The sequence below is a fragment of the Humulus lupulus genome, chromosome 7 (genome assembly GCF_963169125.1).
Source record: "Humulus lupulus chromosome 7, drHumLupu1.1, whole genome shotgun sequence".
Taxonomy (NCBI): domain Eukaryota; kingdom Viridiplantae; phylum Streptophyta; class Magnoliopsida; order Rosales; family Cannabaceae; genus Humulus; species Humulus lupulus.
The window spans coordinates 194626752-194651582 of NC_084799.1; the positions used below are offsets into that span (position 1 = coordinate 194626752).

General features: G+C 43.8%; 1 protein-coding gene across 1 annotated transcript; it reads left to right on the plus strand.

Moving 5' to 3' along the window:
* The first annotated feature begins 737 nt into the window (after positions 1-737).
* On the plus strand, positions 738-24188 carry LOC133789025 (uncharacterized). Its single transcript, XM_062226739.1, has 2 exons — positions 738-1119; positions 23752-24188. Exons 1-2 carry the CDS (start codon positions 827-829, stop codon positions 23903-23905), a joined length of 447 nt encoding a protein of 148 aa, XP_062082723.1. The 5' UTR covers positions 738-826; the 3' UTR covers positions 23906-24188.
* The last annotated feature ends 643 nt before the right edge of the window (positions 24189-24831 follow it).

Consider the following 24831-nt stretch of genomic DNA (forward strand, 5'->3'; position numbering starts at 1 on the left):
TTTTGGTGAATTTGATGAAGAAAAAGAGTTCCAATCACTTGATAAAAAATAAACTATCACACAAATTTATAAAATAAAAAATAACATGTATGCATTTATTATTTTTAAATAAATATGATTTAATTATTTAAAATATCATATTTTAATTAATTAGTTTATTTATTTTTGTTTAAGTTTATGTTTGTTCTAATTTTTGAATTTGACATTGACAATAAAAGATTATATATTATATGTTTAATATAATATTAAGTTTAAGTTTAATTAAATTTTATTTAAATTAAAAAATGTATGGTTTTATTATTTTTAAATAATTATTATTGTAAAATAATTAAAAAATATCTTATTTTAATTTGTTTAATTATTTATTTAATTTTAAATTATATTTATAATCTACTATTAAATATAAAAATATTCCATTAAAAATAACGGAAAGAAAAATAAGAATCCTTTAAAACAAAAAAATTTGATTGTCTATACAATTTTTATATAAAAGATTTAGATATTTCAACATGTTCCAACTATAACCAAAAATAAATATCACAACATTAACACTTTTGTACATAATAATAATAATAATAATAATAATACTCAAATAAAAAAAAGACAATAATGCCCCAGTAGTGAAGGGACGTGGGAAAGGAGACTCCATTGAATATTATTAATACATAAAAATTGTATTGACTTTAAGTCAACGAATAAACAAATCAACATTATTATAAGCTTTTTATTTATTTATTTATTTGGGTTTGTTAGCCTTTTGATATTTCTTAATATATTATATGTTCTCTGAAACTTCTTCTTCTTCATTTCTGAGATTTGTGTTTCAATGGCGGACACAGTCGAATCCTCTCTTCTCAAATTGTTCTTCGACGCCTTTCCTTCTCCGGCCCTACAAAAGATCGCCGAACTTTGGGATCTCAAAAACGACATCGCAGAGTTACAGAGTAGCTTGGCCACGGCAGTCGCTGCTGCCGAAGACGACGACGTGAATGGAGGAGTTGACGATTTGAGATTTCAGCTAAGGATAACCGCTTACGAAGCCGAAGACATGCTTCACATCCTTACGATCATCGGCGCTAAGTTGATCGACGATTCTGGAAGAAATCAACGGCCGATAAGGTACGACGACGACGATGACCTTGATCTTAATGGAGTTGCTTTGTGAAAATATTGAATTTGTGATAAAATTAATCATTGATTTGATTGTTTAAGTGTGTATTAATGATAACTTCGGTTGTCATTATTGAAAAAGAAAAGGACATTATTGGGGAAATTTGATGGGAATATAATTAAGGTCAGTTCTTTTGCCATTATTATGGATGAATTTTGATTATTTGTTTAATTAAAAAAAAAGGAAAATTAGGAATGATTAAAAAGTTGGAGTTTTTTATTTTTAAAATTGTTAATTTTTTGTTTTTTTTTTATATGTTGAGATTCTTATATTATTTTATATAATATAATATAATGTTATTAATAATATGTGATATGTCACATTAGTAAGATAAATTATAAAAGGAGTAATTACATTCTATGGTAATAAAAAAAAAATTCATTTTATACAGTATATTTAATAAATTACAAAAATACGAGAGCCCCAATCAAATATATATATATTGTCTTTTATTTTAAATTTTTTTTTGTCTTCGAATTCAGACATAGGTTTTCCCAATCATTTTTTTACTTTCGTTTTAATAATAAAAGTAATAATAATTATAATTACTACCTTCAATAAAATAAAATAAAGTAGATTAATTTATTTTTATTTAAAATAAATGTATTTATTAATATTAAAATTTATACAATTACTCAAAAAATAAATAAATATTTATACAAATTACAATATGTTGTTAATTAAAATTAATATTAATAACTATATGTTATAATATATATGTTATAATATACAGTGAAAAATAATCACAATATTATTATTCTTTATAAAAATATTATATATATTTTTTAAATCATAGCTAGTCAAATCTCAACACTCAATGTTAAACCAAAATCATAATCTAATCCAAGTTTCAAGTTTTGTCACAAAAATATATTTAAAGTTAAAAATCTAGTTTTGTAAATCTTTGTAATAATTATGTTAAATAAATTTATAAATATTTATGTAAATGTGAGTTACAAAAATAAAATTTTCAGTTGTGAAATTAGTTTTGTAAATTGTTGTTACAAAAATGTAAAACTTGTTTAAAAAAAATATTGTATTTCACCACTATATTCAATAAAGTGTTTTATAAATAATGAATATCTTAAATTTATATTTTTAAGTTGTATAACATAAATACGATGGTTCATGTAATTTTTGGTACAATATTATAACAATATGGAAAAGTATAATATTTTTATGTATATTTTGTTTATGATTTCTTAACTATAAAATATTTTTATAAATGTTAGTTACAAAAATATATTTCTTCGTTGTAAAACTAGATTTGTAAACCATTGTTACAAAAATAAAAAAAATTTAGTTACGAATTTTTTTGTAAGTTTTATCTACAAAAAAAAGTCTACAATTCTATAACTGATTTTGTAAATATTATTTACAAATATGTAACAGATATTTACAAGTTTGTAACATATATTTACTAGTTTGTAAACGTTGATCACAAAAAATTTGTATTTTACAGCTTTTATTTATGATTTTGTCACTCCGTATTTACACTTTTGTCATTTCGTGTTTTTATCCAAAAATTTCGTATTTTTGTAATGCACCATATTTTTCAGCTTTTTTTTAAACTTTTAGTGCATTTTTGTAGATTTCCCGTTATAAAAATTGGATAAATGCGTGTGTGGAATTGTGTAACATATTTTTTTAGCTACAAAATCATCTACAAACTTGTACTCTCCAAAATTCACCAAATAATATGTAGATTGAGAATTACACATTTTGAAAATGAATTTCATAAGTCATAATGTAATATGGATGTTGAAAATATGTTTTAACCCTCATTAGGTGTATGAAAGTTACAAAGTTACGTAGGAAATGTATTGAGACGTTTTGAGAAAATGTGCAAAATTGGGAGGTTACAAGCCTTCATGCCGCGCCCTGAGAATCAGAAGCTCACGGTCGCAGCCTGGAATATCCCAAGCTGCGGTCTGGGGTGCTATCGGCTAAATTCTATTTTCCCTATTTATTGAACATTTTCAACAACACAAGTAACTCTTAAATCTTCAATTTAATTCCATAAACAACTCAATAAAACATTGTTAACGGCCAAAGGGTTAGTGACATTTGAAATTCAAATGGTGTCTTAAAACTCTATAAATATGAGTCTAATGCCCACTTGTAAGGCACACAATTTCTATCTATTAAAGCACTTGGCTAAAAATATATCAAATGCTTGATAATTCCAGATAGCTATTTCTATTTGTGAGATTCCTGAGTGCTTAGAGAATATGGTGTATAAGTTTTTGGACAAAAGCCTTGAATCTTGTTCAAAATAATGATCCCCACTACTTTATACTTTGGTTGTGTGAGTATAAGAGTCCATTTCTAGAGTTTGTTCTTATTCTTGTTCTTCTTTTTATGTTTTATTTCTTTATTCGGTTTATATATTTATTTGTATTGTTATGAGTTGTATTTTTTATATATCCATCTATTTTTATTTATCTGTACTATTTTATTTATTTGTATTTTTTTATTTATTTATAATATTTATTTAATCAAATACTTTTGCATAGTATTGTACAAAAATATATTTATCTAGCAGATAGAATCCCTCTTCATATCATAGAAGACAGTTGTATGGAAAAAGAAAGCAGTACATCATAAAGACTTTATGTGATATCGAAAGATAAAAGAGCATTTTGGATGCATTACACATGGGAATTCAAACCAAAATTCTCATATTCCTATTCATATTCCTAATTTAAGTGTCTCTATAATTTTCATTTTACTTGGTCATATATATATTTATCCTATTTTAGTCCCAAATAAATCTTACAATTATTTTAAATTCCTAATACAAAATTCAAATTTGATTTATTATGTTTTTTTCAAAACATTTTTTAAACTGTAAATATTTTATAATATAATTATGGTACTTAAAAATAATAAAGTGTGCGTAGATAAATTTTAATTGTACTAAGGCTATTAAAATAATGTTATATAAAAAAAAAGAACTAATGTAAGATTTAGTTTGGTAAGTTAGTTTTGTGATTCTTGAAAAGCTTGTTTAAATTTGTACTTAGTCAAAACATATGGGATTAAATTGATAAGTTTCCATGATAAAACAAAGAGTCTTTTTATTAGATTAAATAAAATAAATTGACAAAAGGTGTAGAATCATTGCCAAGAAAGTGAAACTTATCCAATTTAAATAAATGGGTTCAATTTATGTGAAGTGGAAGAATTGTTAGAAACATTTAATGATTGAGATAGATATCCATGGCATGATGTATATGTAACTACTTTAATTTTTAAATGCACTAAAGTTGTCATCACCCCTTTATTTTCAAAGGAAGCCAAAAAGTAGAACAAGATACAATAATGATATTTATTGATTAGAAAATTGATAACTCTAAGAAAAATAGTTCTGATTTTTTTGCTGTTGGTATACTCACTCATGGCATAACTTTAGAAAAGGACAAGGAAGCCTTAGCCTTGGGCCACCATTAAGTACATGTATAAAGAAAACAACAAATAGATAAGAAAAAGTAAAAGTATGATTAGCATAGGACTTTATTAAGTTATTTTTGTATTGATGTGTCTCTCATTATTATTATTGTAAATGTTTTTGATAACTTAAAGAGCATGGACCAAATTACATAATTAAAGTTAGTTTACATGTGAAGAAACAAAGACAACCAGCACCACATTAATAACATCAAATTCAATACTGCATTCCTTAAAATTATGGTAATGTCATATATATATATATATATATATTATACATTAAAGATTAAAATACCATATCAATAAAAAGTTTCCTTTAATTTAGCTTGTGTCGTAATCTACCTTAACATATTTTTAGTAGTTTTCTCTGGTGTTATTTCCTATTTGTATGTTGGTTGTGTTCTTAGTTCTTAGCCAATCAAGTTGTTTGTTATTTTTTTTGTGATATATTTGGTGCTCTCTGATTTTTGAGGCACCCTTCTTATTATCATTTAAGAGTGTGAATTATATAAATATATATATATATGTATATAGTTGCACTCGTGACTAATTTTTTTTTATGCGCGTGGAAACAACATGTTTGAACTAAGTTTTCGGTACTGTAAACTATTCGGAATTTTCTGAAACTTTGCAGGATGCTCTAAATAGCTACAATATATACGGTCATAAAAAAAATTCGTGCCGAAAACTGTTCACGGGTCGAGAAACACTAAGAGCCTTACGGTAGGGCTCTTTTTGAAGCCCCTACACGAGAAATTCCCTATATATATATGACAATTTTTGTATAGGGGCTTCACTATAAGCCCTATTGGTAGAGCTCTCAATATTCTCGACCTTTGAACAATTTTCGGCGTAATTTTTTTTCATGACCGTGTATATTGTAGTTATTTAGAACATCGACGCAATTTTCAGAACATTCTGAATAGTTTATAGTACCGAAAACTAGGTTTAAATATATTGTTGCACAAGTGACTAATTTTTTTTATGCGTGTGGAAAACAACATGTTTGAACTTAGTTTTTCGGCTGTAAACTATTTAGAATTTTCTGAAAATTTGCAAGATGCTCTAAATAACTTTAATATACACGGTTGTTATCCCCATTTCCTGCATGGGCTCGGGGCCTTCGTCCAGGCCCATTGTCAGGGGCCATGTAAGCATGCGGGCCCGGCCCAAGGCCTCTTGGTACGGAGAACGTCCAAGGGGAGGGATATGGACCGGGGATGCATGTCTGGGCCCATTAGAGGGATCCGGCATGTCCCTCCAGGTCCGTCCTCCGGGACAATAGTCCGGGCGATGTACAGAGCGTTCGGACCCCCGCGGCCTACGCGTCCAGGTCCCGGACCCTGATACGGTCCGGGCCTGTGGTAAACAAAGCGGGACAAAGGTAAACGGACCCGGATCACCTCACCCCCGGTTGAAGGGGTCAAGCGTCCAGGACCCTGAAGCCGCCTCACTTTGCGTGGGCGTTGTCCCCACTTTTCACCTGCAGAGAAGGACACCTCAGGATTTCACGCCGTTGTTTCAGGTCTACGCTGTCAAGTACTCTCACTGATCTTGTCTCCTGAATCTGTCTCGTAACTCGAAGTGTCCAGAACAAAAACACCATTTTGTCGGGCGAGATGTAGCTCTAAGGTCAACCTGTTGGGTTGGGCCTTAGCTGGTTTGGAATTCATGTATTTTGTACCTTTTGTATTGGGCCTCCACTAGATAGGCTAGAAATATCCCTATCTCCGACGGGCCCGGGTCGTACCCGGCCCAGACCCGGTGTCCCCATAAGCCTATAAATATAAGCTACAGAACACTGTAAAAGGGGTCTCTCTTCACTACAAAAAAAAATACACAGTAACTCTGTCTAAATATAGAGGGAAACTCCATTGTAAAAGGTTCTTCAAGCTCTAATAATACAGACTCGTGGACTAAGGCTAGTTAACGCCCCAACCACGTAAAAACCCCGTGTTAATCCTCTGCTTTCATTATACTTATCATATAGATAATAGATATTAATATAGTTGCCGAAAATCTTGGTTAACAGTTTGGTGCTTTCATTGAGAGCTGAAGGAAGCTAGTGCTAACGTCAGGCCTTTACTACGATGGTGAACACACGATACACCACCTTCGACCCTACCAATCCAGAACAGGGCAACGGAGACCCGATGCCATCACAACATCTCCCTCAGGATCTGCCCGAAAACGCACCTCCTCAAACATCTCACCAAGACGGGTCACAAGACTACGAGGGTGGGACAGAATACGGAGAGGAAAACGAGGAGGAGTATTATGAAGAGGAAAATGAGGGGGAGTACCACGATGAAGCTGCGGATCCCAAGACCCCCGAGAGAGAGCCCGATCAGCAAGACTTGGAGGTGACCAGACTAAGGCAGCAAGTCCTGGATCAGGAAGCCAGGATCACCGAGCAGGCAGAGGCGCATCGACGGATGCAACAGTCTCTCCAAGCCCTGCAGGCACTCATGGCCGCGCAGGGTCCGACAGCCAACCCCGCAACTGGCCCACTTCCGGAAACGCAGCAACCTGCCCCACGAGAGCAAGCCGGGGTCCCCAGAGGTGCTAGCCCGGTCCCTCCCCCGGAGCCTTTTCCCGAGCCAGCTCCAGGAGGCTCGGACAGGGAGCGGAGGAAGACCCGGGAGAAGACCACCCCCGTCGCAAGAGCCGGGGCTCGTTCCCGGCCGCTACCTAGGAAAGAGAAGGTGTGCCCCGTCCCAGGACGAGGCCACCCGATCGATCCGCAGGGGACGCGGCCGCGGAATGCACAACCCCGACACGCCCCAGGGCGAGACAGGCTGGAAGGATCTTTGCACCCAAGTGCCTCGGTTAACAAGAACCGTCGGGAACGACCTCGCCGCGAGGAACGTCACGACCTCAGTTCAGGGGACGATACTTCCCGGATAGACTTACGCGATGGACTGAACGCTCGAAAGGAGCAGGCCCGCAAGGAAAAGATCCTCCCCCGAGATGGCGACCTCAGGAACAACATCAACGACAGGAGGAAGGAGAGAATCCCCTTGGAGGATGGCACGGCCAGGCAGCTCATGGAGCAGATGGCCGCATTGAAAAAAGGTCACGGATCGCCTGGTCCGCAAGCAAGAGGGCGCGGACACCAACTCTGACGAAGAGGATAAAGAGCCCTGCGCAAGGCACATCCTGGACGCCGTACTCCCCAAGGGGTTCAAGATGCCAAGCCTTACTGCCTATACTAGAAACACCGACCCCAGGGACCATCTGTCCCGGTACAACTGACTCATGACAGTGGCCCATGTCAGCGACGATGGCAAATGCCTCTGCTTCTCGATCACTTTGGGCGGTCCCGCCGAAGAGTGGTGGAAGAGACTGAAACCGGGGTCCATCCAATCCTGGTCCGGGCTGCAGTCAACGTTTCGAAAGCAGTTCATGGCCGCCATGAGGATGGATATGCAAATCAGCGCCCTCGCAAATATTAAGCAACTCCCCGCAGAGACGCTGAGGGCCTACATCCAGCGCTTCACTGAAGAAGCCTCCAAGACGAAAGTAGACGATGGACAACACCTGGTGGCACTGCATTCCGGGATCTGGGCCGGGTCCCCTCTTTGGGACGACATGCAGCGGAACAAGGCCGCCACCTTGGAAGAATTCATCAGGAGGGCCCAAGGATTCATCAACTGGGAGGAAGCCCAGATCCAGGCCTTCGGGTGGCCCCCGGCTCCGCATCCCATCCCCCAGACGTTTCCGGGATATGCGGGACAATTCCCGGCACAGTCCTACACCGCACCCCCCGTTGCCCTAGGACCGACCGTCGCACCCGGAGTCAGTTACACCCCTACGGTGTACAACCCTGCCACTTCGAGATACGCCCCGGCCCAATCCACCCACTTCTTCGGTTATGGCGTCGCGCCGACAGGACACAGCGTGGCCCCTGTCGGCGCCCAGCAGTCCCAGACAGGAGTAACTGAGGCAAGCGTGAATCCCTCCCGGGGGAAGCGGTCCGGCAAAGGCCAGAACCGGCCCGAGCCGGTCAAAAAGGGGAAGAGGGGCTACGAGCCCCAATATTCAGAATACACCAACCTGGTGGACACCAGGGAAAACATCTATCTGGCGACAAAAAGGGCGGTTCACTACCGGAAGCCTGGCCCCATGTTTAAAGGAGGGAGAAATCCAAGAGATACCAGCAAAATGTGCGCCTATCACAAGGATGTGGGCCACACCACCGATGAATGCCGGCAGCTCAAAGATGAGATTGAAAACCTCATCAAGCTAGGACACCTCCACTAGTGGGTAAGGATGCCCGTGGGAGTCCTGGGCCTGTCAGCAAGCCCCGGACAACCCGCGGCCCCGGGAACGACTCGGGCATACCCCCCCAAGGGAGGGTATGCCCAGGGACCCCCGGCGCTGGCCCCTCAGGGGGCCCCCGCCGCGCATGTTCCTGGTCCCGGAATGCCTTATTCCTCTGGGGCAGAACCCCCTCGAGTTGACGAACATGTGGTAACCATCTCGGGCGGACCTCACCTGGGAGGGGCATCAAGGAATGACCAAAAGCGCTACCTAAGCGAGCTGGACCACGACCAGGAAGTTTGCGCCCTTGTCCAGGCTCCGGCTCAGCGCCCTAAGTTGATAAACCTCCCCATCACCTTCACGGAGGACGACGCCCGTAACGTCCACTTTCCCCACCACGACCCGCTGGTCATAGATGCTCAAATCGCCAACAAGTTGGTGTCCCGCGTGTTGGTGGATGACGAAAGTTCCGTCAACTTGTTGTTCAAGCCCGCCTTCACCGCCATTGGCTTGACAGAAGCGGATCTGGCATCCTGCCCGACCCAAATTTACGGCTTCAACGGAGATGCGCTTCTCCCCATGGGAAAGATCCAGCTGCCAATTACGCTGGGGGTGAATTGCAGCACTCGTTCAAGTTCTGCACCTTCGTAGTGGTGGACTGCCCCACCGCTTGCAACGTCATCTTTGGCCGGCCCGCACTAGTCGAGTTCGGGGCCATCACCTCCATCCGCCATCTTTGCATGAAGTTCCCATGCGGCAACGGAGGGGTAGGGACCATCCGGGGAGACCAAAAGAGCGCTCGGAAGTGCTACCATGTCTCCGCCCGGCCCGTATACATGGTCAGCGAGGAGCCCGTCGAACCAGTTCCCCTCCCTCCTGCTGAAAGGGTGGTCCGGGAAGAGGACGACCTGGACTCGCGGATAGGGGACGATCGCGTCCTGGAGCCAATGGACGAAAAAGAAGAGGTGTGCATCAGCGAAACCGACCCAATCCGGATCATCCAAGTCGGAAAAAGTCTGCCGGCAGACATTCGGGCCGCCATCATCGCCCAAGTCAAGGGGAACTAGGACCTTCTGGCCTGGTCCCACTCCGACATGACCGGGATCGACCGCAATATCATTTTCCACGCGTTAAGTATTGACCCAAACGCGACCTCGGTCCACCAGAAACGCAGGCCTTTGGGGACAGAGAGGGCCGAGGCCCTTAAACTGGAGGTTGAGAAGCTGTCTTCTATCAACTTCATACGCGAGGCTGTGTACCCCGTGTGGCTGGTCAATCCCGTCTTGGTGCTGAAACTGAACGGGACCTGGAGAACGTGCATTGACTTCACGGACCTCAACAAAGCCTGTCCGAAGGACTGTTTCCCGCTCCCCTGGATCGACTAAATGGTGGATGCTACATCTGGATACGAGATCTTGAGCTTCATGGACGCTTACTCCGGCTATAATCAGATCTCTATGCACGTGGTTGATCAAGAACACACCAGTTTCCAAACTGACAAGGGAATCTATTGCTACATAGTCATGCCTTTCGGACTCAAGAATGCCAGAGCAACTTACCAAAGGCTCGTCAATCGGATGTTTCGGGCCCAGTTAGGGCGAAAGATGGAGGTATACATCGATGATATGCTGGTCAAGTCTAAGACATCCTGGAACCATTCGGACGACTTGGCGGAGGCTTTCGCGGTTATCCAGAAGTACGGGATGAAGCTGAATCCTAAAAAGTGCACTTTCAGCGTGGCTTCCGGGAAGTTCCTGGGCTTCATAGTAAGTTTCCGGGGAATCGAGGCCAATCCGGATAAGATCAAGGCACTGATCGACATGGCCTCTCCCCGGAAGCACAAGGACGTGCAAAGCCTGACGGGGCGAATAGCCGCCCTGAGCCGTTTTGTTTCTAAAGCCATGGACAAGTGCGTCCCGTTCTTCAACGTCCTCCGGGGAAGCCAGCGTTTCGAGTGGTCGCCCGAGTGCGAAGAGGCCTTTCGAAAGCTGAAAGAACACCTGGCCAAAGCCCCAATCCTGGAGAAACCGGTAGAGGGGGAACCCCTGTATCTATACCTGGCCGTGACCGAGCACGCGATCAGCGCCGCGTTGGTGCGAAAGGAAGAAATGACACAACTCCCGGTGTACTACGTAAGCAAGCGGTTGCTAGACGCTGAATCTTGATACCCATTGATCAAAAAGCTGACTTTCTGCCTGCTGATGGCGTCCCGGAAGCTTCATCCTTACTTTCAGGCCCACACCATAAAGGTCTTCACCAACCATCCCCTGCGACAGGTGTTACAGAAGCCCGAGTCATCGGGAAGACTCCTGAAGTGGGCCATGGAGCTGAGCCAGTTCAATATATCTTACGTGCCCAGGGTGTCCATCAAGGGACAGGCCCTAGCCGATTTCATCGTCGAATGTTCCGGGATTTCTCCGGAAGACAATATTCTCGAAGCCCCCGCGGCGCCCGTGTGGAAAATCTTCGTGGACGGAGCCTCAAACGAGAATGGGGCCGTGGCCGGGATCATCTTGGTGTCACCACAGGGGCACCAGCTACAAAATGCCCTCCGTTTCCAGTTCAAAGCGTCGAACAACGAGGCAGAGCATGAGGCTGTCCTAGCTGGCGTGCGCTTGGCCCGGGAGGTAGGGGCAGCGAACCTAGAAATTTACAACGATTCACAGCTAGTCGTTAGGAAAATCTCAGGGGAGTATCAGACCAAAGGAGAGAGAATGGCAGCATACGTGACTCAAACGAGGGAAATGCTACAGGCGTTCACAGCACATTCCATCCGCCAGATCCCCCGGGAGCAGAATGTCTTCGCGGATACCCTGGCAAAGCTGGCCACCGACGCAGAGGCCGAGCTGGCCGGACTGGTCCCCATCAACCATCTCCCCGTCCCGAGCATCAGGGCCCCCACCGTTCACACTGTCGACCACTCCCTTTCCTGGATGGGACCGCTCCTTCGCTACCTGTCTACTGGGGAAGTTCCAAACGACCGGGCCGCAGCCAGAAAACTCCTGTACCAAGTCCACCGGTACGTCATGATGGATGGAAAACTCTATCGCTGGGGTTTATCCATGCCTTACCTCAGGTGTGTATCCGGGACTGAGCTAAGCGCCATCATGCATGAAGTGCATGAAGGTTTCTGCGGAGATCACACTGTCGGGCCCAGCCTGTCCAAGAAGATCATGCGCCAAGGATACTTCTGGCCAACCATGAAGAAAGACTGTATTGACTACGTCCGCAAGTGCGAGCAGTGCCAGAGGTACGCGAAGGTCTCACAGGCCCCCCCGACAGAGATAACCTTGATGAATAGCCCCTGACCCTTCGCCGTGTGGGGAATCGATCTCGTCGGATCCCTCCCGACCGGGAAATGAGGGGTAAAGTACGCCATCGTGGCTGTGGACTATTACACGAAGTGGGTTGAGGCGGAGCTCATGAACACAATCACTTCCAAAAAAGCTTTAGATTTCCTCATCAACAACATAGTGTGTCGATATGGCCTCCCCTACAAAATCGTGTCCGACAACGAGAAGCAGTTCGACAGCGCCCACTTCACGGATTTTTGCGAAAGGCACGGTATAGTGAAGAGCTTCTCCACGGTTGCCAGACCCCAGGCAAACGGGCAGGCAGAAGCCGTGAACAAAATCCTAAAGGGGACACTGAAGAAAAAGCTCCAGGCCTGTAAGGGCAAATGGCCCGAGGAACTCCCCCGCGTACTATGGGCTTATCGGACGACCGAGCAGACGTCAACCGGACACACCCCCTACTCTATGGTCTATGGATGCGAAGCCGTCATCCCGATCGAAACGACCGTCCTGTCCCACCGACGTGACATGTATGATCCCACCCAGAACCACGCCTTACTCCAAGAATCACTAGATCTCATCGAAGAGATCCGGGAAGAGTCGCAGCAATTGAAGATGTACCAAGGCAAGATCGCACGGCACTTCAACTCCAAAGTCAAGAGCTGTAAGTTCAGAACCAGCGACCTGGTCTTGCGAAGAGTCTTCCCTGCCACTCAAGATCCGGGAGTGGGGGTTCTGGGCCCAAATTGGGAGGGGCCATATGAGATCCAACGCGAGGTGTGCCCCGGAACATATCGCTTAAAGCGGCTCGACGGCTCGGAAGTCCCGCGAGCCTGGAATGCAGAGCATCTCCGTAAATACTATCAATAGTCGGGGAGCTTTTCCCAGTTTTAAACAATGTACGCCTCAGGGAAATATTTTCGTTGTAAACAATGTACGCCTCAGGGAAAACATTTTTTTTTCAAACAATGGAAATGACGTGTGCAAAACGTCATAAAGAAATATTGCGAAACCATGCTAATCTTTCTCAAGTGACCCCAGACCCATCTCTGCTCACTTGTGGGGGGTATCCCGGGTGTAGGCAAACACCTGGCGGGGCGCAAGCTTAGGCTAGTCTCGGCTCGGACCACCAAGGTCCGGGCGACTCAAACCTCACGGTCCCACTCCGGACGAGCGATGTCCGGGGGTATAAAATATAAGAGGACCGAGCCCAAGGCCGGTCCCACCCCGGACGAGCGATGTCTTGGGGTATAAAATATAAGAGGACCGAGCACCAAGGCCGGTCCCACCCCGGACGAGCGATGTCCGTGGGTATAAAATATAAGAGGACCGAGCCCAAGGCCGGTCCCACCCCGGGCGAGCGATGTCCGGGGGTATAAAATATAAGAGGACCGAGCACCATGGCCGGTCCCACCCCGGACGAGCGATGTCCGTGGGTATAAAATATAAGAGGACCGAGCCCAAGGTCGGTCCCACCCCGGACGAGCGATGTTCGGGGGTATAAAATATAAGAGGACCGAGCACCATGGCCGGTCCCACCCTGGATGAGCGATGTCCGGGGGTATAAAATATAAGAGGACCGAGCCCAAGGCCGGTCCCACCCTGGACGAGCGATGTCCGGGGGTATAAAATATAAGAGGACCGAGCACCATGGTCGGTCCCACCCCGGACGAGCGATGTCCGGGGGTATAAAATATAAGAGGACCGAGCCCAAGGCCGGTCCCACCCCAGACGAGCGATGTCCGAGGGTATAACATATAAGAGGACTGAGCCCAAGGCCGGTCCCACCCCGGATGAGCGATGTCCGGGGGTATAAAATATAAGAGGACCGAGCACCAAGGCCGGTCCCACCCCGGACGAGCGATGTCCGGGGGTATAAAATATAAGAGGATCGGCCCAAGGCCGGTCCCACCCCGGACGAACGGTGTCCGGGGATGAAAAACGAAGGACCGGGCCTAAGGCTCATCCAGTTTGCCCGGGACAGTTGGACAATTGGATGTCCGGGAGATAAAAGCATCTGATTTGCCCCAGGGCAAAGCCATGGCCTAAAACTGTTAAAAGGAGAATCAAAGCTCCAAGTTAAACCAAACCCGAGGGCCCTGGACTTGATGCCAGGATTAAAAACTTGGAGGGTTAAGTCGTTGGGTCCAGTCCAGGCCGTTGGAACCGGAACTGAACCCTCACAATTAGTTAATCGCGGCAACAGAATGAAATTCCTACGTGGAATAACAAAAGGAAGCCTGCATTAAAACCAAATGATGGACCCAAAACGGGTATGTTTAAATATTTATACTCGCAAGCGCACGAATCGTATTTATAGAATAGTTTTCGTGTAAGCACGAGGTCGAACCCAAAGGAGTTGACTTAAATCAAAAGAGAAAACTATTTTTACCAAAGTGAAATAAATTTCTAACCTAGTTCCAAAGATTAATGTGTTTTGTTTTAAAATAAAGAAAGAAAATACTAAAAAAAATTAAAATAAATAAACTAAAAAGATTTGTTTTTAATAGTTATTTATAAAATTATTAAGATTTTAGAATCCACAAAATATAAATAATAATATTTATTAATATGTTGACTTCCCAATTTTTAGTGATAATTGAAATTAATCTAATTACCTTTTCCAAAACATTATTCTTCCTTTAAGCTCTCTTTAATTCAAAAAATATAGATTTTCCTTCACTTCAATAGTATAACTTCAAAGCATTAGTTGTGAATCAATTTAATGAAACTACAAAAAAATCAAATAATGTTATTTCTAAAGCAAAATATAGTATTTTTGTTCTAAGCATTGGATGTGAACAATTTAATGACACATCTTAATCAAAGAATACTATGTTTTTGCACAATTAAGAACCAAGTAAAATATGTTCTAACAATCTAAAATACATGATATTATAGATGAAAGAAATATTTAGAAGAAGAAAAATCATAAACTTTATTGCTCATTTTGGGAGGTCAACATAAAATAAACACTATATAGTTATATCTTGGTTCATCCTCCACCTTAATAATTTTAAGTGGATTAGAAACCCATAACTATCAAAAACAAAATAAAAATTACAACATAAATAGGAAAATTTGGAGGAGGAACCTCCAAATTATTCCTCTAAAAATACATAAAAACTAATCTAAGAAAAGAAAAAGATGGAGAGAATAGAGAGATGGAAGAAGTGGTGTAAGAGAAGGTGTGCTTGAAATGGTGAAATGAGACTCCTATTTATAGATAAATTCTTTGGTAAAGGATAACACTCCTATTGGTCTAAAAAAAAGCACATGGATTCATGCTCAAAATTGTCATCTTTTCCTATAGTTACAAATCCAATGGTGGAGAAAGAAGCACATGGATTGATGACATGGCATTGTCAAGAATTGGATTGGGCCTTTCATTTTGGGCTTGCTTTTTTCATTTCTTTATACCAACATTTTATCAACATTTCATTTGCTCCAACAAATACACCTACATAAAGAAATTAAACACACATAAATTAGTAACAACATAATTAAACAAAATAAATACAAAAATTAAATAAAAATACATAAAATCAAAATAAAACTAATAAATTCAAAATTACTTAAAAAATTGATAAATTAATTTAAAACTCAAGAACTAAGCAACAATTGGCTTATAAAATGTGGTAAAATAACTCTATTTTGTAGAGTTATCACCAAAGAAGGTAGCAGTGTTCTAAATTTAATTACAAGCCAAAAACACTAATAAAATTACAAGGCCGGGGTTCGGGCCTACATCCTCCATCTCCTTGGCCTCGAACTCGGCCCACTTCGACTCCGGATCAGGGAAGACTAGGAGGTTCATACTCTTGTCCTTGCACCAGGCTATGTAGATGGCCTCGTCAAAGGTGACATCCAGCAGGTCCTCGGCCTCCTCCTTTTCGCGACGGGTTGTGTCATGCGCCGCTTTCTCCTGAAGCAGAGAATCGCCCAGTTCGCAGACATGGGCCTTTAAGGCCAGGATCTCCTCTTTATTCAGGACGGATTGGGCCGCGGCCATATCCAAGAGCGTCGCCCATTCATCGCCCTCCTTTGATTTCCGGGACAACTCCTCCTCCAACCCGGCCTTGGCACGGTCGAGCTCCTCGCGCTCTGCCTTTGCGCGGGCCACCTCTGCCTGGAGATGGGCCTCCTCCTGGCCAAGAGCCTCCTTGGCGACCTCCCTCTGGTTCACGGCCGCCTCAAACTCCAGCTTGGCCGTCACCATCTTTTTGGCCAGCTCGGCCACCAGATCGGCACTCCTTTGGGACAAAAGGTCAACCTGGAGCAAAGAAAAGTTAGAAAATAAAACCCTCATCAACAAGTAAGGGAAGGAGTGTAAGAGAAGTGAAAGTTACCGCGGTGGCCTGGTGGCGGAGAGCCTGGGAGATGAATAGTACGTCCGGGTTGGCTATCATGGCGTACCTCTTGAGCTGGAGGTTGGACATGGTGCTCCCAACCTGGTCTAACAGGTCGGCCGCTAGAGGGGCCATGTCCTGGCCGAGTTTTGGGCGGAAGCCCGCTTCGGTGGCTGGCCGATCCACGATCGGCTGAGGAGCGCTGAACTCGGCAGGACGCTCCGCGAATTCAATCTGACGACGGATCGTCAGGGCCTTGTAAGTTTCGTCCCTCCAGCACCGGCCATTTTCCCAGGTCCGGTTGATTAGCCGGGATTGCTCATCCCGCAGGGCTGACTCCCCCTCCTCGAGAAGAGTTGGGCGTAGGGGGAGAACTGGCGGTGCAGGGATTTCCTTCGCGGCCAGCCGACTCTCCCCATGTGACTCTTCAGTCGAGCCGGCTCGCCTCGTCCGGGGCCTCTTCCCAGTGTTGCCCTCTTCGGCACCAGCATCTGGGCCCCTCTCCCAGAGCACCGGCTGACAACCGCTCCCGCCTCCAAGTCAATCACGGGAGGCGGGGCGGAGGCGGAATTTGCAGCAGGCTCCACGGCCCAGAATGGGACCACGGCCAGGGCACCTTCGCCGGGGCGAAGCTCCATCACTAACGGTTCCTTGGCGAGGGGCAGCTCCGGTCCCGTCGCCTCGTTGTTCTTCTTGGCCGCCCTGTCCTTGATGAGCCGCCTCATTTCGCTGGTAGGTGTTGACATATCGGAGTCCCCTGCAAAAGTACAGAAAAAAGGGAGTCAGGACGATAAACCCACAAGCTAAAAACACACAAATCAAAGTTAGGAATGACCCGGGACGAACCCTTGTCTATGCCCCGGGCATGACTCAATTCCTCTAAAGTAAATGAATGGACCCGATCCCCTATGTCGTCCGGGTTCAGGAAGCCCCCGTACTGGAGGAACCCGGATAAGAACATGAGGACCTCCGAGCCTACGGGGATGGGAATTGAAGGTCTCATCTCCCCATCGGCCCCAAGCGCGGGGCCCGGGGGTACTAGCCTATCCCTAGCTAAGTCCCCGACTCAGGGAGCATAAGTTAAGATTAAAGGGGAATTACCTCGCCCCGATACGCTAGCCCGGGGAGTCTCGACGTTTGGTAGGGCATCTTCGAAGAGCTCCTCCAGCTCTTCTGAGGTGGCCGCTTCTGCCGGGACCTGGTCCTTCTTGTGCCGGGCCGCGTCGGCTCGCGCCGCTCTTACCACAGTGGCAATGTGATCCAGGGCCATCTGCTCCCGGACGTCAACGTTTTTCTCGCAGGGGATGCCTCGAAGGTTCAGGATAACAATGATCTGGGTGGCCGCGAGCATCCTGTTGAGTCTAGTTTTTATCATGTTTTGGAGATGTTTTTAGTAGTCTTTTATTTCGTTTTTCTTTCATTTTAGTGCAGGTTTATGCTTTGTTTGTCTGTCTTTGTGAATATCAGGAAGAATTGAGCATGTGGAAGAAAATGCCAAAGAAAGGGAAGAAATAACCAAGTTTTTCATCATATTTTGATAAAGAATGGTTCTCAACACAATTTGGAAGTGTTGGTGAAATTTTGGGATGAAAACTTGAAGAATTGAGAAATCCCTTAAGAGCCACGGCATGAGCAAAGTGGAGCCGCGGCTAGGGGGGAAACAGAAGCAATGTTTTTTGAGGAAATCCTCGGGCCGCGGCATGGCTACAGAGAGCCGCAGCATAGATGGATATTTTTCCCAGAATTCGTCGATGTGGGCCGCGGCATGGCTTCAGAGGGCCGCGGCATGGAAAGGGCTTTTTGCCCAGGAATTTGGACACGGGCCGCGGCATAGTGTATGTAGAGCTGCGGCCCGCCTCTTTAAAATTCGAAATCCTAGGTTTTTAAGATGGGAAAAAGAAGAGAGAAGGGACGTACGGACGAGGGAGAGAAGGACTGGTTTTGAAGGCTCAAGCTTAGAGTATTTTGACATGTTTTTCTTCTTCTTGATGTTATCTTTAATTTCTGTTGTGATTAGCACTATGGCTAGGAACTAATTTTTTGTTTAGGATGTTTAATTGAATCACTTGAATCTCTGTTATGAACTAATGCAATTTTTATATTCTTCTTCTTCAATCTTCTTTAATTCCATATAACTTGTTCTTATAGATTGATTATTTATTGGCCATCTTTAGTCATTTACATATGTTTTTAAGTCAAAATCTGAGAAGTGAGATTTAATTCTGCTGTGGTTATATTGGACATAATTCTAATTTAGAACGAAAGTATCTGAATTAATTGTGTAACTGTTATTAAGTTGTTGAGATTAATGCTACCTGTGTGGTTCAATTTACTATAGAAATATAGGAAATTGTCACCTAGGTTGAGTTTATAATTCATAGTATGATTATAGGCTGCTATATCAACTTGTTAATTGAATTAGGTCAAAAGAAGAAGAATTCGCACTTTGCATTAGAGAATTATAGGGAGGATAGTTGATGAGATTAAATATCCTAATTGTTTCTCAGTGATTAGATTAAAAGTTTTTCTATTAGTTGTTATTCCATTCAATTTTTAATTATTGTTTCTGCAATTTATAGTTTCTTTTGGTGTATTTACAAAAATCAAGAATTTCAATTCATCAAATAGAACAAGAAATTAATTGACTGGTAATTGATAAATCAGTCCTTGAGGACGATACTTGGTTTTACCATTTTATTACGAGTTTGCGACTGTGTGCACTTGCATAGCAAAAATATCGCAACACATCCCTACCAGTCGGAGATTGTCGTCCGTGATGTAGCCCCCTACGTCCAGATCCTCCGCGCTCAACTTGGAATAAAATCTCCTCCTTTCCAGAATGAACTCGGTAAGGGGAGTTTGAGCGAAGGGCCCTGCCACCCGGAAGATATGATAAGAGATGAGTAGAAAAGATGAGGAATAAAAGAGAGGTCCAGGAGGTTACTTACCCACTCGCTGGAAGTCCAGCAACAGTGTGGGGTTCTTGTCCACGAGGAACCCGGACGTCATGAACCAGTAATGCCTGACGTCCGGGGGATGCCTCCAGGAGCTGGTAGGAGCAGGATAGCTACTCCACGGCTTCAGCCTGTAAAAGCCGTCCAGGGTCTTGTCCTTGACGTAAACCTGTGGCTCCAGCTTATAGAAGTACAGGACCTCCGCAGGGGTGGGCTCCGCGATCTCCTTCGCGGTGCAGAATACCCGCCATCCAGCGAGTAGACGGTACGCTTGGGGTAGAAGCTGGAACGGTGCGATTCCCACGTACGTCAAGAATCGCACGAAATAGTCATGAAGCGGCCCGCGTTGATATGGCCAGCACTCCAGGCCCCGAATCCTTCCACGGACGTATGCGCCCGCTCCTCGATCCTGGCCAAGCGGTTGTGAAAAAGGCCCAGAGTTGATTCGATGCCCAGAAGCTGCTCCAGGAGTAGCATCATCCGGTAATTCCGGAACGAGTTGGGCGTCACGTCCATTTCCTACCTGTTGCCCTTAGGCGTCTGGGATCCAGGAACGAAGACTGGGGCCCTGTTGACCTCTTCTTTAGAATGGAGCGTAACGCCCGTTGCCATAGCTGACGATCTGAGAACAAAGAAAGAAAACCAAGCAGTCAGTACCTAAACCCAAGAAAGCCGGTCAAGGTACGGGGAATCTCCTAAGGATTGCTTGGAGCCCCGTCGGATCAGGTCCAGGACTCCGGAGAGCCCCAGGACCCTGATCGGGAAATGAGACTACTAAGACCCGCCCTCTGTCCGGGAAGCATCCAGATACAGAGCAACCCGAACCAGGCGGCCTTCCTAACAACTTCTAAGCATAGAGCCTAAACGCACGCATCAAAAGAACATCATAAGTTCATAAAGTTGTCAAGAGAGTCAGGAGGACTTACTGTGAGGTGTCGGCCGTAGAAGATGATGGTTGACCAACTGTAAGGACGGCAGAACCTCGTTCTTGAAGTGGTGCAGCCGGTGTAGTAGTTCTTCGACAGGACCAACCCGAGATGCGTCTTCAGGTAGAAGTGCGGAAGTTGGGGTTCTGGGGAACAGGCGGCGGCGCAGATTTAGCAGGTGGCGATGTATGTCGTCGACGATGTCGGACATGCAAGGCTCGAGCAGTATTTATCGGTTCTTAAGCTGGTTCGAAGAGGTAAAAGTGCCAAATGTGGTTTTCGTGGGGTATTTATAATGGCCCTAAGTCCTGGCCCACAATCCAATGGACAGGTGTTTCTTCATCGGACGGTCAGGAATCACGCAGGGACATTTATGAGTCCTTTCAGGTTGGATCCTCGCCATCTCAGATCTGACGGCCCAGGAGTGACGGATGCCAAAGGTCGCCCCATCCTACGGTCCACCTCGTCCCAGGGACATTAATGATGGCCCCCCGTGCGGATGGGACGCTTCGAGACGTGCGCTGACACCCTAGCCTAGGCCTAGCGACCCTTGGGAGGGCTAGGCGACCTTTCAAGACCCGTGCAGCAATCACCCGGTGACACGTGTATCCTTGCCATAAAGCGGGACAAAGGTAAACGTCCCCGGATCGTGGTAAACGATCCGGGCCAAACATCCAACCAGTGCCACAGCCTGCTGTCGCGGACCCACGATCTCGGGCAGGAACTGGGGAGGCAACCGCGCGAGCGTCCTGGGGACGATGCAACCCTCCTCCTAGCAGACCTAGGCGAAGGCTTGGGGGGTAAATGTTATCCCCATTTCCTGCATGGGCTCGGGGCCTTTGTCCAGGCCCATTGTCAGGGGCCATGTAAGCATGCGGGCCTGGCCCAAGGCCTCTTGGTACGGAAAACGTCCAAGGGGAGGGATATGGACTGGGGATGCATGTCTGGGCCCATTAGAGGGATCCGGCATGTCCCTCCGGGTCCGTCCTCCGGGAAGATAGTCCGAGCGATGTACAGAGCGTTCGGACCCCCGCGGCCTACGTGTCCAAGTCCTGGACCCTGACCGCTGATCGAGTTCTCGTACAACAATAGCTACCAGTCGACGATCGAGATGGCACCTTATGAGTTGCTATATGGAAGAAGGTGCCGATCACCGTTGCACTGGGACGAGGTAGGAGAAAGGCAGCTTCTAGGGCCCGAAGCTATTAGGCAAGCTCAAGAAGCAGTAACGCTTATTAGACAGCGTATGCTTGCTGCTCAAAGCCGACAGAAAAGCTATGCAGATACCAAGAGACGCGATGTGGAGTTCCAAGTTGGAGATCAAGTCTTCCTGAAGATATCTCCTATGAAGGGTGTCAAGCGGTTCGGGAAGAAAGGCAAGCTCAGTCCCCGATTCTTAGGTCCTTTTGAGATATTGGACAAAGTGGGACCAGTTGCGTATAGACTAGCCCTACCGCCAGCACTAGCCGATAGTCACAACGTCTTCCACATCTCGATGTTACGCAAGTATGTGTCAGACCCATCTCACGTCCTCAAGTACGATACTATAGCACTCCAGAAAGACTTAAGTTACGAGGAACGACCGGTTAGCATCCTAGATAGGGGGATGAAGCAGTTACGGTCCAAGAGCTTTCCTATAGTTAAAGTCCTATGGAGCAATAGTTCTGAACGCGAGGCAACATGGGAGTTGGAAGAGGACATGCAGAGCCGGTATCCGGAGTTATTTGGTAAGTAAATTTCGAGGACGAAATTCTTTTTAGTAGGGGAGAATTGTAGAGTCCAAGAACTTTACTTAGCTAATTGTTTAGTAGTATTATAGTATGTTTAGTGTTATCATTGTTACTTTGGATTTTTGGTTCAGACCGGGAGTTATTTGGACACTCATAGTAGTACTTATAGATTTTCTAAGTTTAACCTATAGTTTAAGAATATTAAGTATAACCTAAGGTTTGATTAATGTGTCTGATATTAAGGAATATATTATTATATTATAAGGTTTAGACATCAACCAATAGGATTTTAAGCACATGTTTTGAATGGTAATTAAGGATTTAGTATTTTTGAGGATTAAATTAAATAAGGGTAAAAGTTTGAATGTATAGGGTCAGTCAGCAGCTTTAAGCACGTTGAGGGCTTAGTCAAGGCTGTTTACTCCATTCAAACTCAGCTAAAAATGTGTAAATTCGTGTTTAAATATTCAGCGTATGCCGATATATCGCAGCTATAGGGGGCGATATGTCGCAGCACGTAGATACGGAAAACACGAATCGATGCACGGTCGCCTCGGGAACAAAGGTCCAGGCGATATATCGCCTATAGGGGGCGATATATCGCCTCCACCAGCATGAATTCAAATACATTTGAATTCTTTTCCCTTCAGCCATTCAAACTCCTTCAACAGTCCAGCATCTTCTGAACGAGTCTTCAGCCTCTGCTGAACGATTATTCAAATGATATTCACCTAAAAAGCCATTATTTTTATTCAAGTAAAATCAAGATATTTTCATTCCCAAACTCTATAAATAGGACCTAGTACCCAGCCATTATTCACCATTTGCTCTAAGTTCAGAGGCTGCTAGTGTTAAGTGAGTGAGAGAGTGTAAACACTTGGTTTGGGGAAAAACTATAAGCTTAAACATCATAAGCTTATCAAACACTTGGGAAGTAAGTGAGTGCTATAGTATTTCGGTGGATGTTAGATTGATCTTGCAATCTTTGAGGTAAACCCAAAACTCTAGTCCTTTCTGTATTCTATGTTATTTCTTTTCTCAAAACCTTCTACTCAGTCCCCTAACCTTATTCTTATTTTTGGTTAGGGAATCCAAGTTCTTAAGCACTTAAGTGGTGGTAAGCATATTTTCGTTTAATGGTTTAGTCTTCCTATTCTCTTTCATTTCATCTCCTTTCTTTAGACTCACCCTTGTTCATTGTGGTTTTAGGAGTGTTCCAAAAGTCCTAACTCAGTCCATTTTATCCCGGTAACTTTGGTAAGGAAAATAGGCTAGAATTAATATGTTATGTGCTTATGTTATCTATATGTTTATGTTATTAAAAGTGTTATAATATGTATATGTGTATGTAGACTTGGGCATATGACCCATATGACTAACAAGACCCCAAATGGGTTATGGGCATATGACCTACTTAGCTAGTAGGACCCCATTAACCCCATGGGCATATGCTTGTTTAGTCTATGGGACCCCAAGTAATAATGGCCATTATAATAAGTGTATGTTATATGTATTATGTTAAGTCTTTATGTTTTCTTATGAAATTGTGTATATGACTATGTGTTAGGTTTTTCCTTGCTGGGCATTAGGCTCACTCCTTTCTGTTTATGTGCAGGAAAATAAGCTTAGAGGCGGTAAGATTCGTGATGCTTGGGAGGATGTGTATCGATGATGAATGGAGTCAAGGGGCCGAGCGTTATCGATTCGAGGATGTAGTCTCCTTTTATGTTTTTTATGGTTTTACATGTATTTTCCGCATTATTATGTAATGTCTTTTATTTTAAATCTTATTTTGTTTTAAAGACAATGGGATCCCAAAATCCTTCTTAGTATTCGTTTTTTTGTAAATAACTCTTATTTTCAAGTTACTCAATAAATTATGGTATTTTCGTAAAATGTAAGTTTTTATGTATAGTTTCGATAATGGTCCAATTAGTCTAGATTAGTGGGTCATTACAAATATAGAGGGAAACTCCATTGTAAAAGGTTCTTCAAGCTCTAATAATACAGACTCGTGGACTAAGGCTAGTTAACGCCCCAACCACGTAAAAACCCCGTGTTAATCCTCTGCTTTCATTATACTTATCATATAGATAATAGATATTAATATAGTTGCTGAAAATCTCGGTTAACAATGGTCATAAAAAAATCACATCGAAAACTATTCACGGGTCGAGAACATTGAAGAGCCCCACCGGTAGAGCTTAAAGTGAAGTCCTATATGAGAAATTCCACATATATATATGTTGACGCCATTTTTTGTCAACTTAAATCGTAGAGCAATTAAACAATGTAAATTATGAAGCGAATGAATAATGAAGAAAAACAAGAAGATTTTTACGTGGTTCAGCAGTTAATTCTGCCTAGTCCACAAGTCTATGTTATTAAGGCTTAGAGTTTTCTGGAAATTCTTCAGAGATGAATTACCCAGAGCTTTCTCTTAAGAAATCAGGAATCGATCATTTACAAGTGGTCATTCCTCCTCTATTTATAGGAAGTGTTATAGAGTTCATTCCCACATATTTCGGGAAGATATTCTGTATATCAATTCAAATAATGACATTAAATGCAATATTTCCTATATACATGGAAACATCCCATAAGAATCGAGAACAGATAACGGGCTATCCCAGGTGACTCATCAAGTCTTCGAGATCAACAATCGACATTGTGACTATCAAGACTTATGGAACTG

What these genes read in the sequence shown, in the direction of transcription:
- LOC133789025 (XM_062226739.1), top strand. Translation starts at nt 827, where the DNA reads ATGGCGGACACAGTCGAATCCTCTCTTCTCAAATTGTTCTTCGACGCC. An exon ending in AGAAATCAACGGCCGATAAG is followed by an intron (nt 1,120 to 23,751) that starts GTACGACGACGA and finishes GTTTATGTGCAG; the next exon opens with GAAAATAAGCTTAGAGGCGG.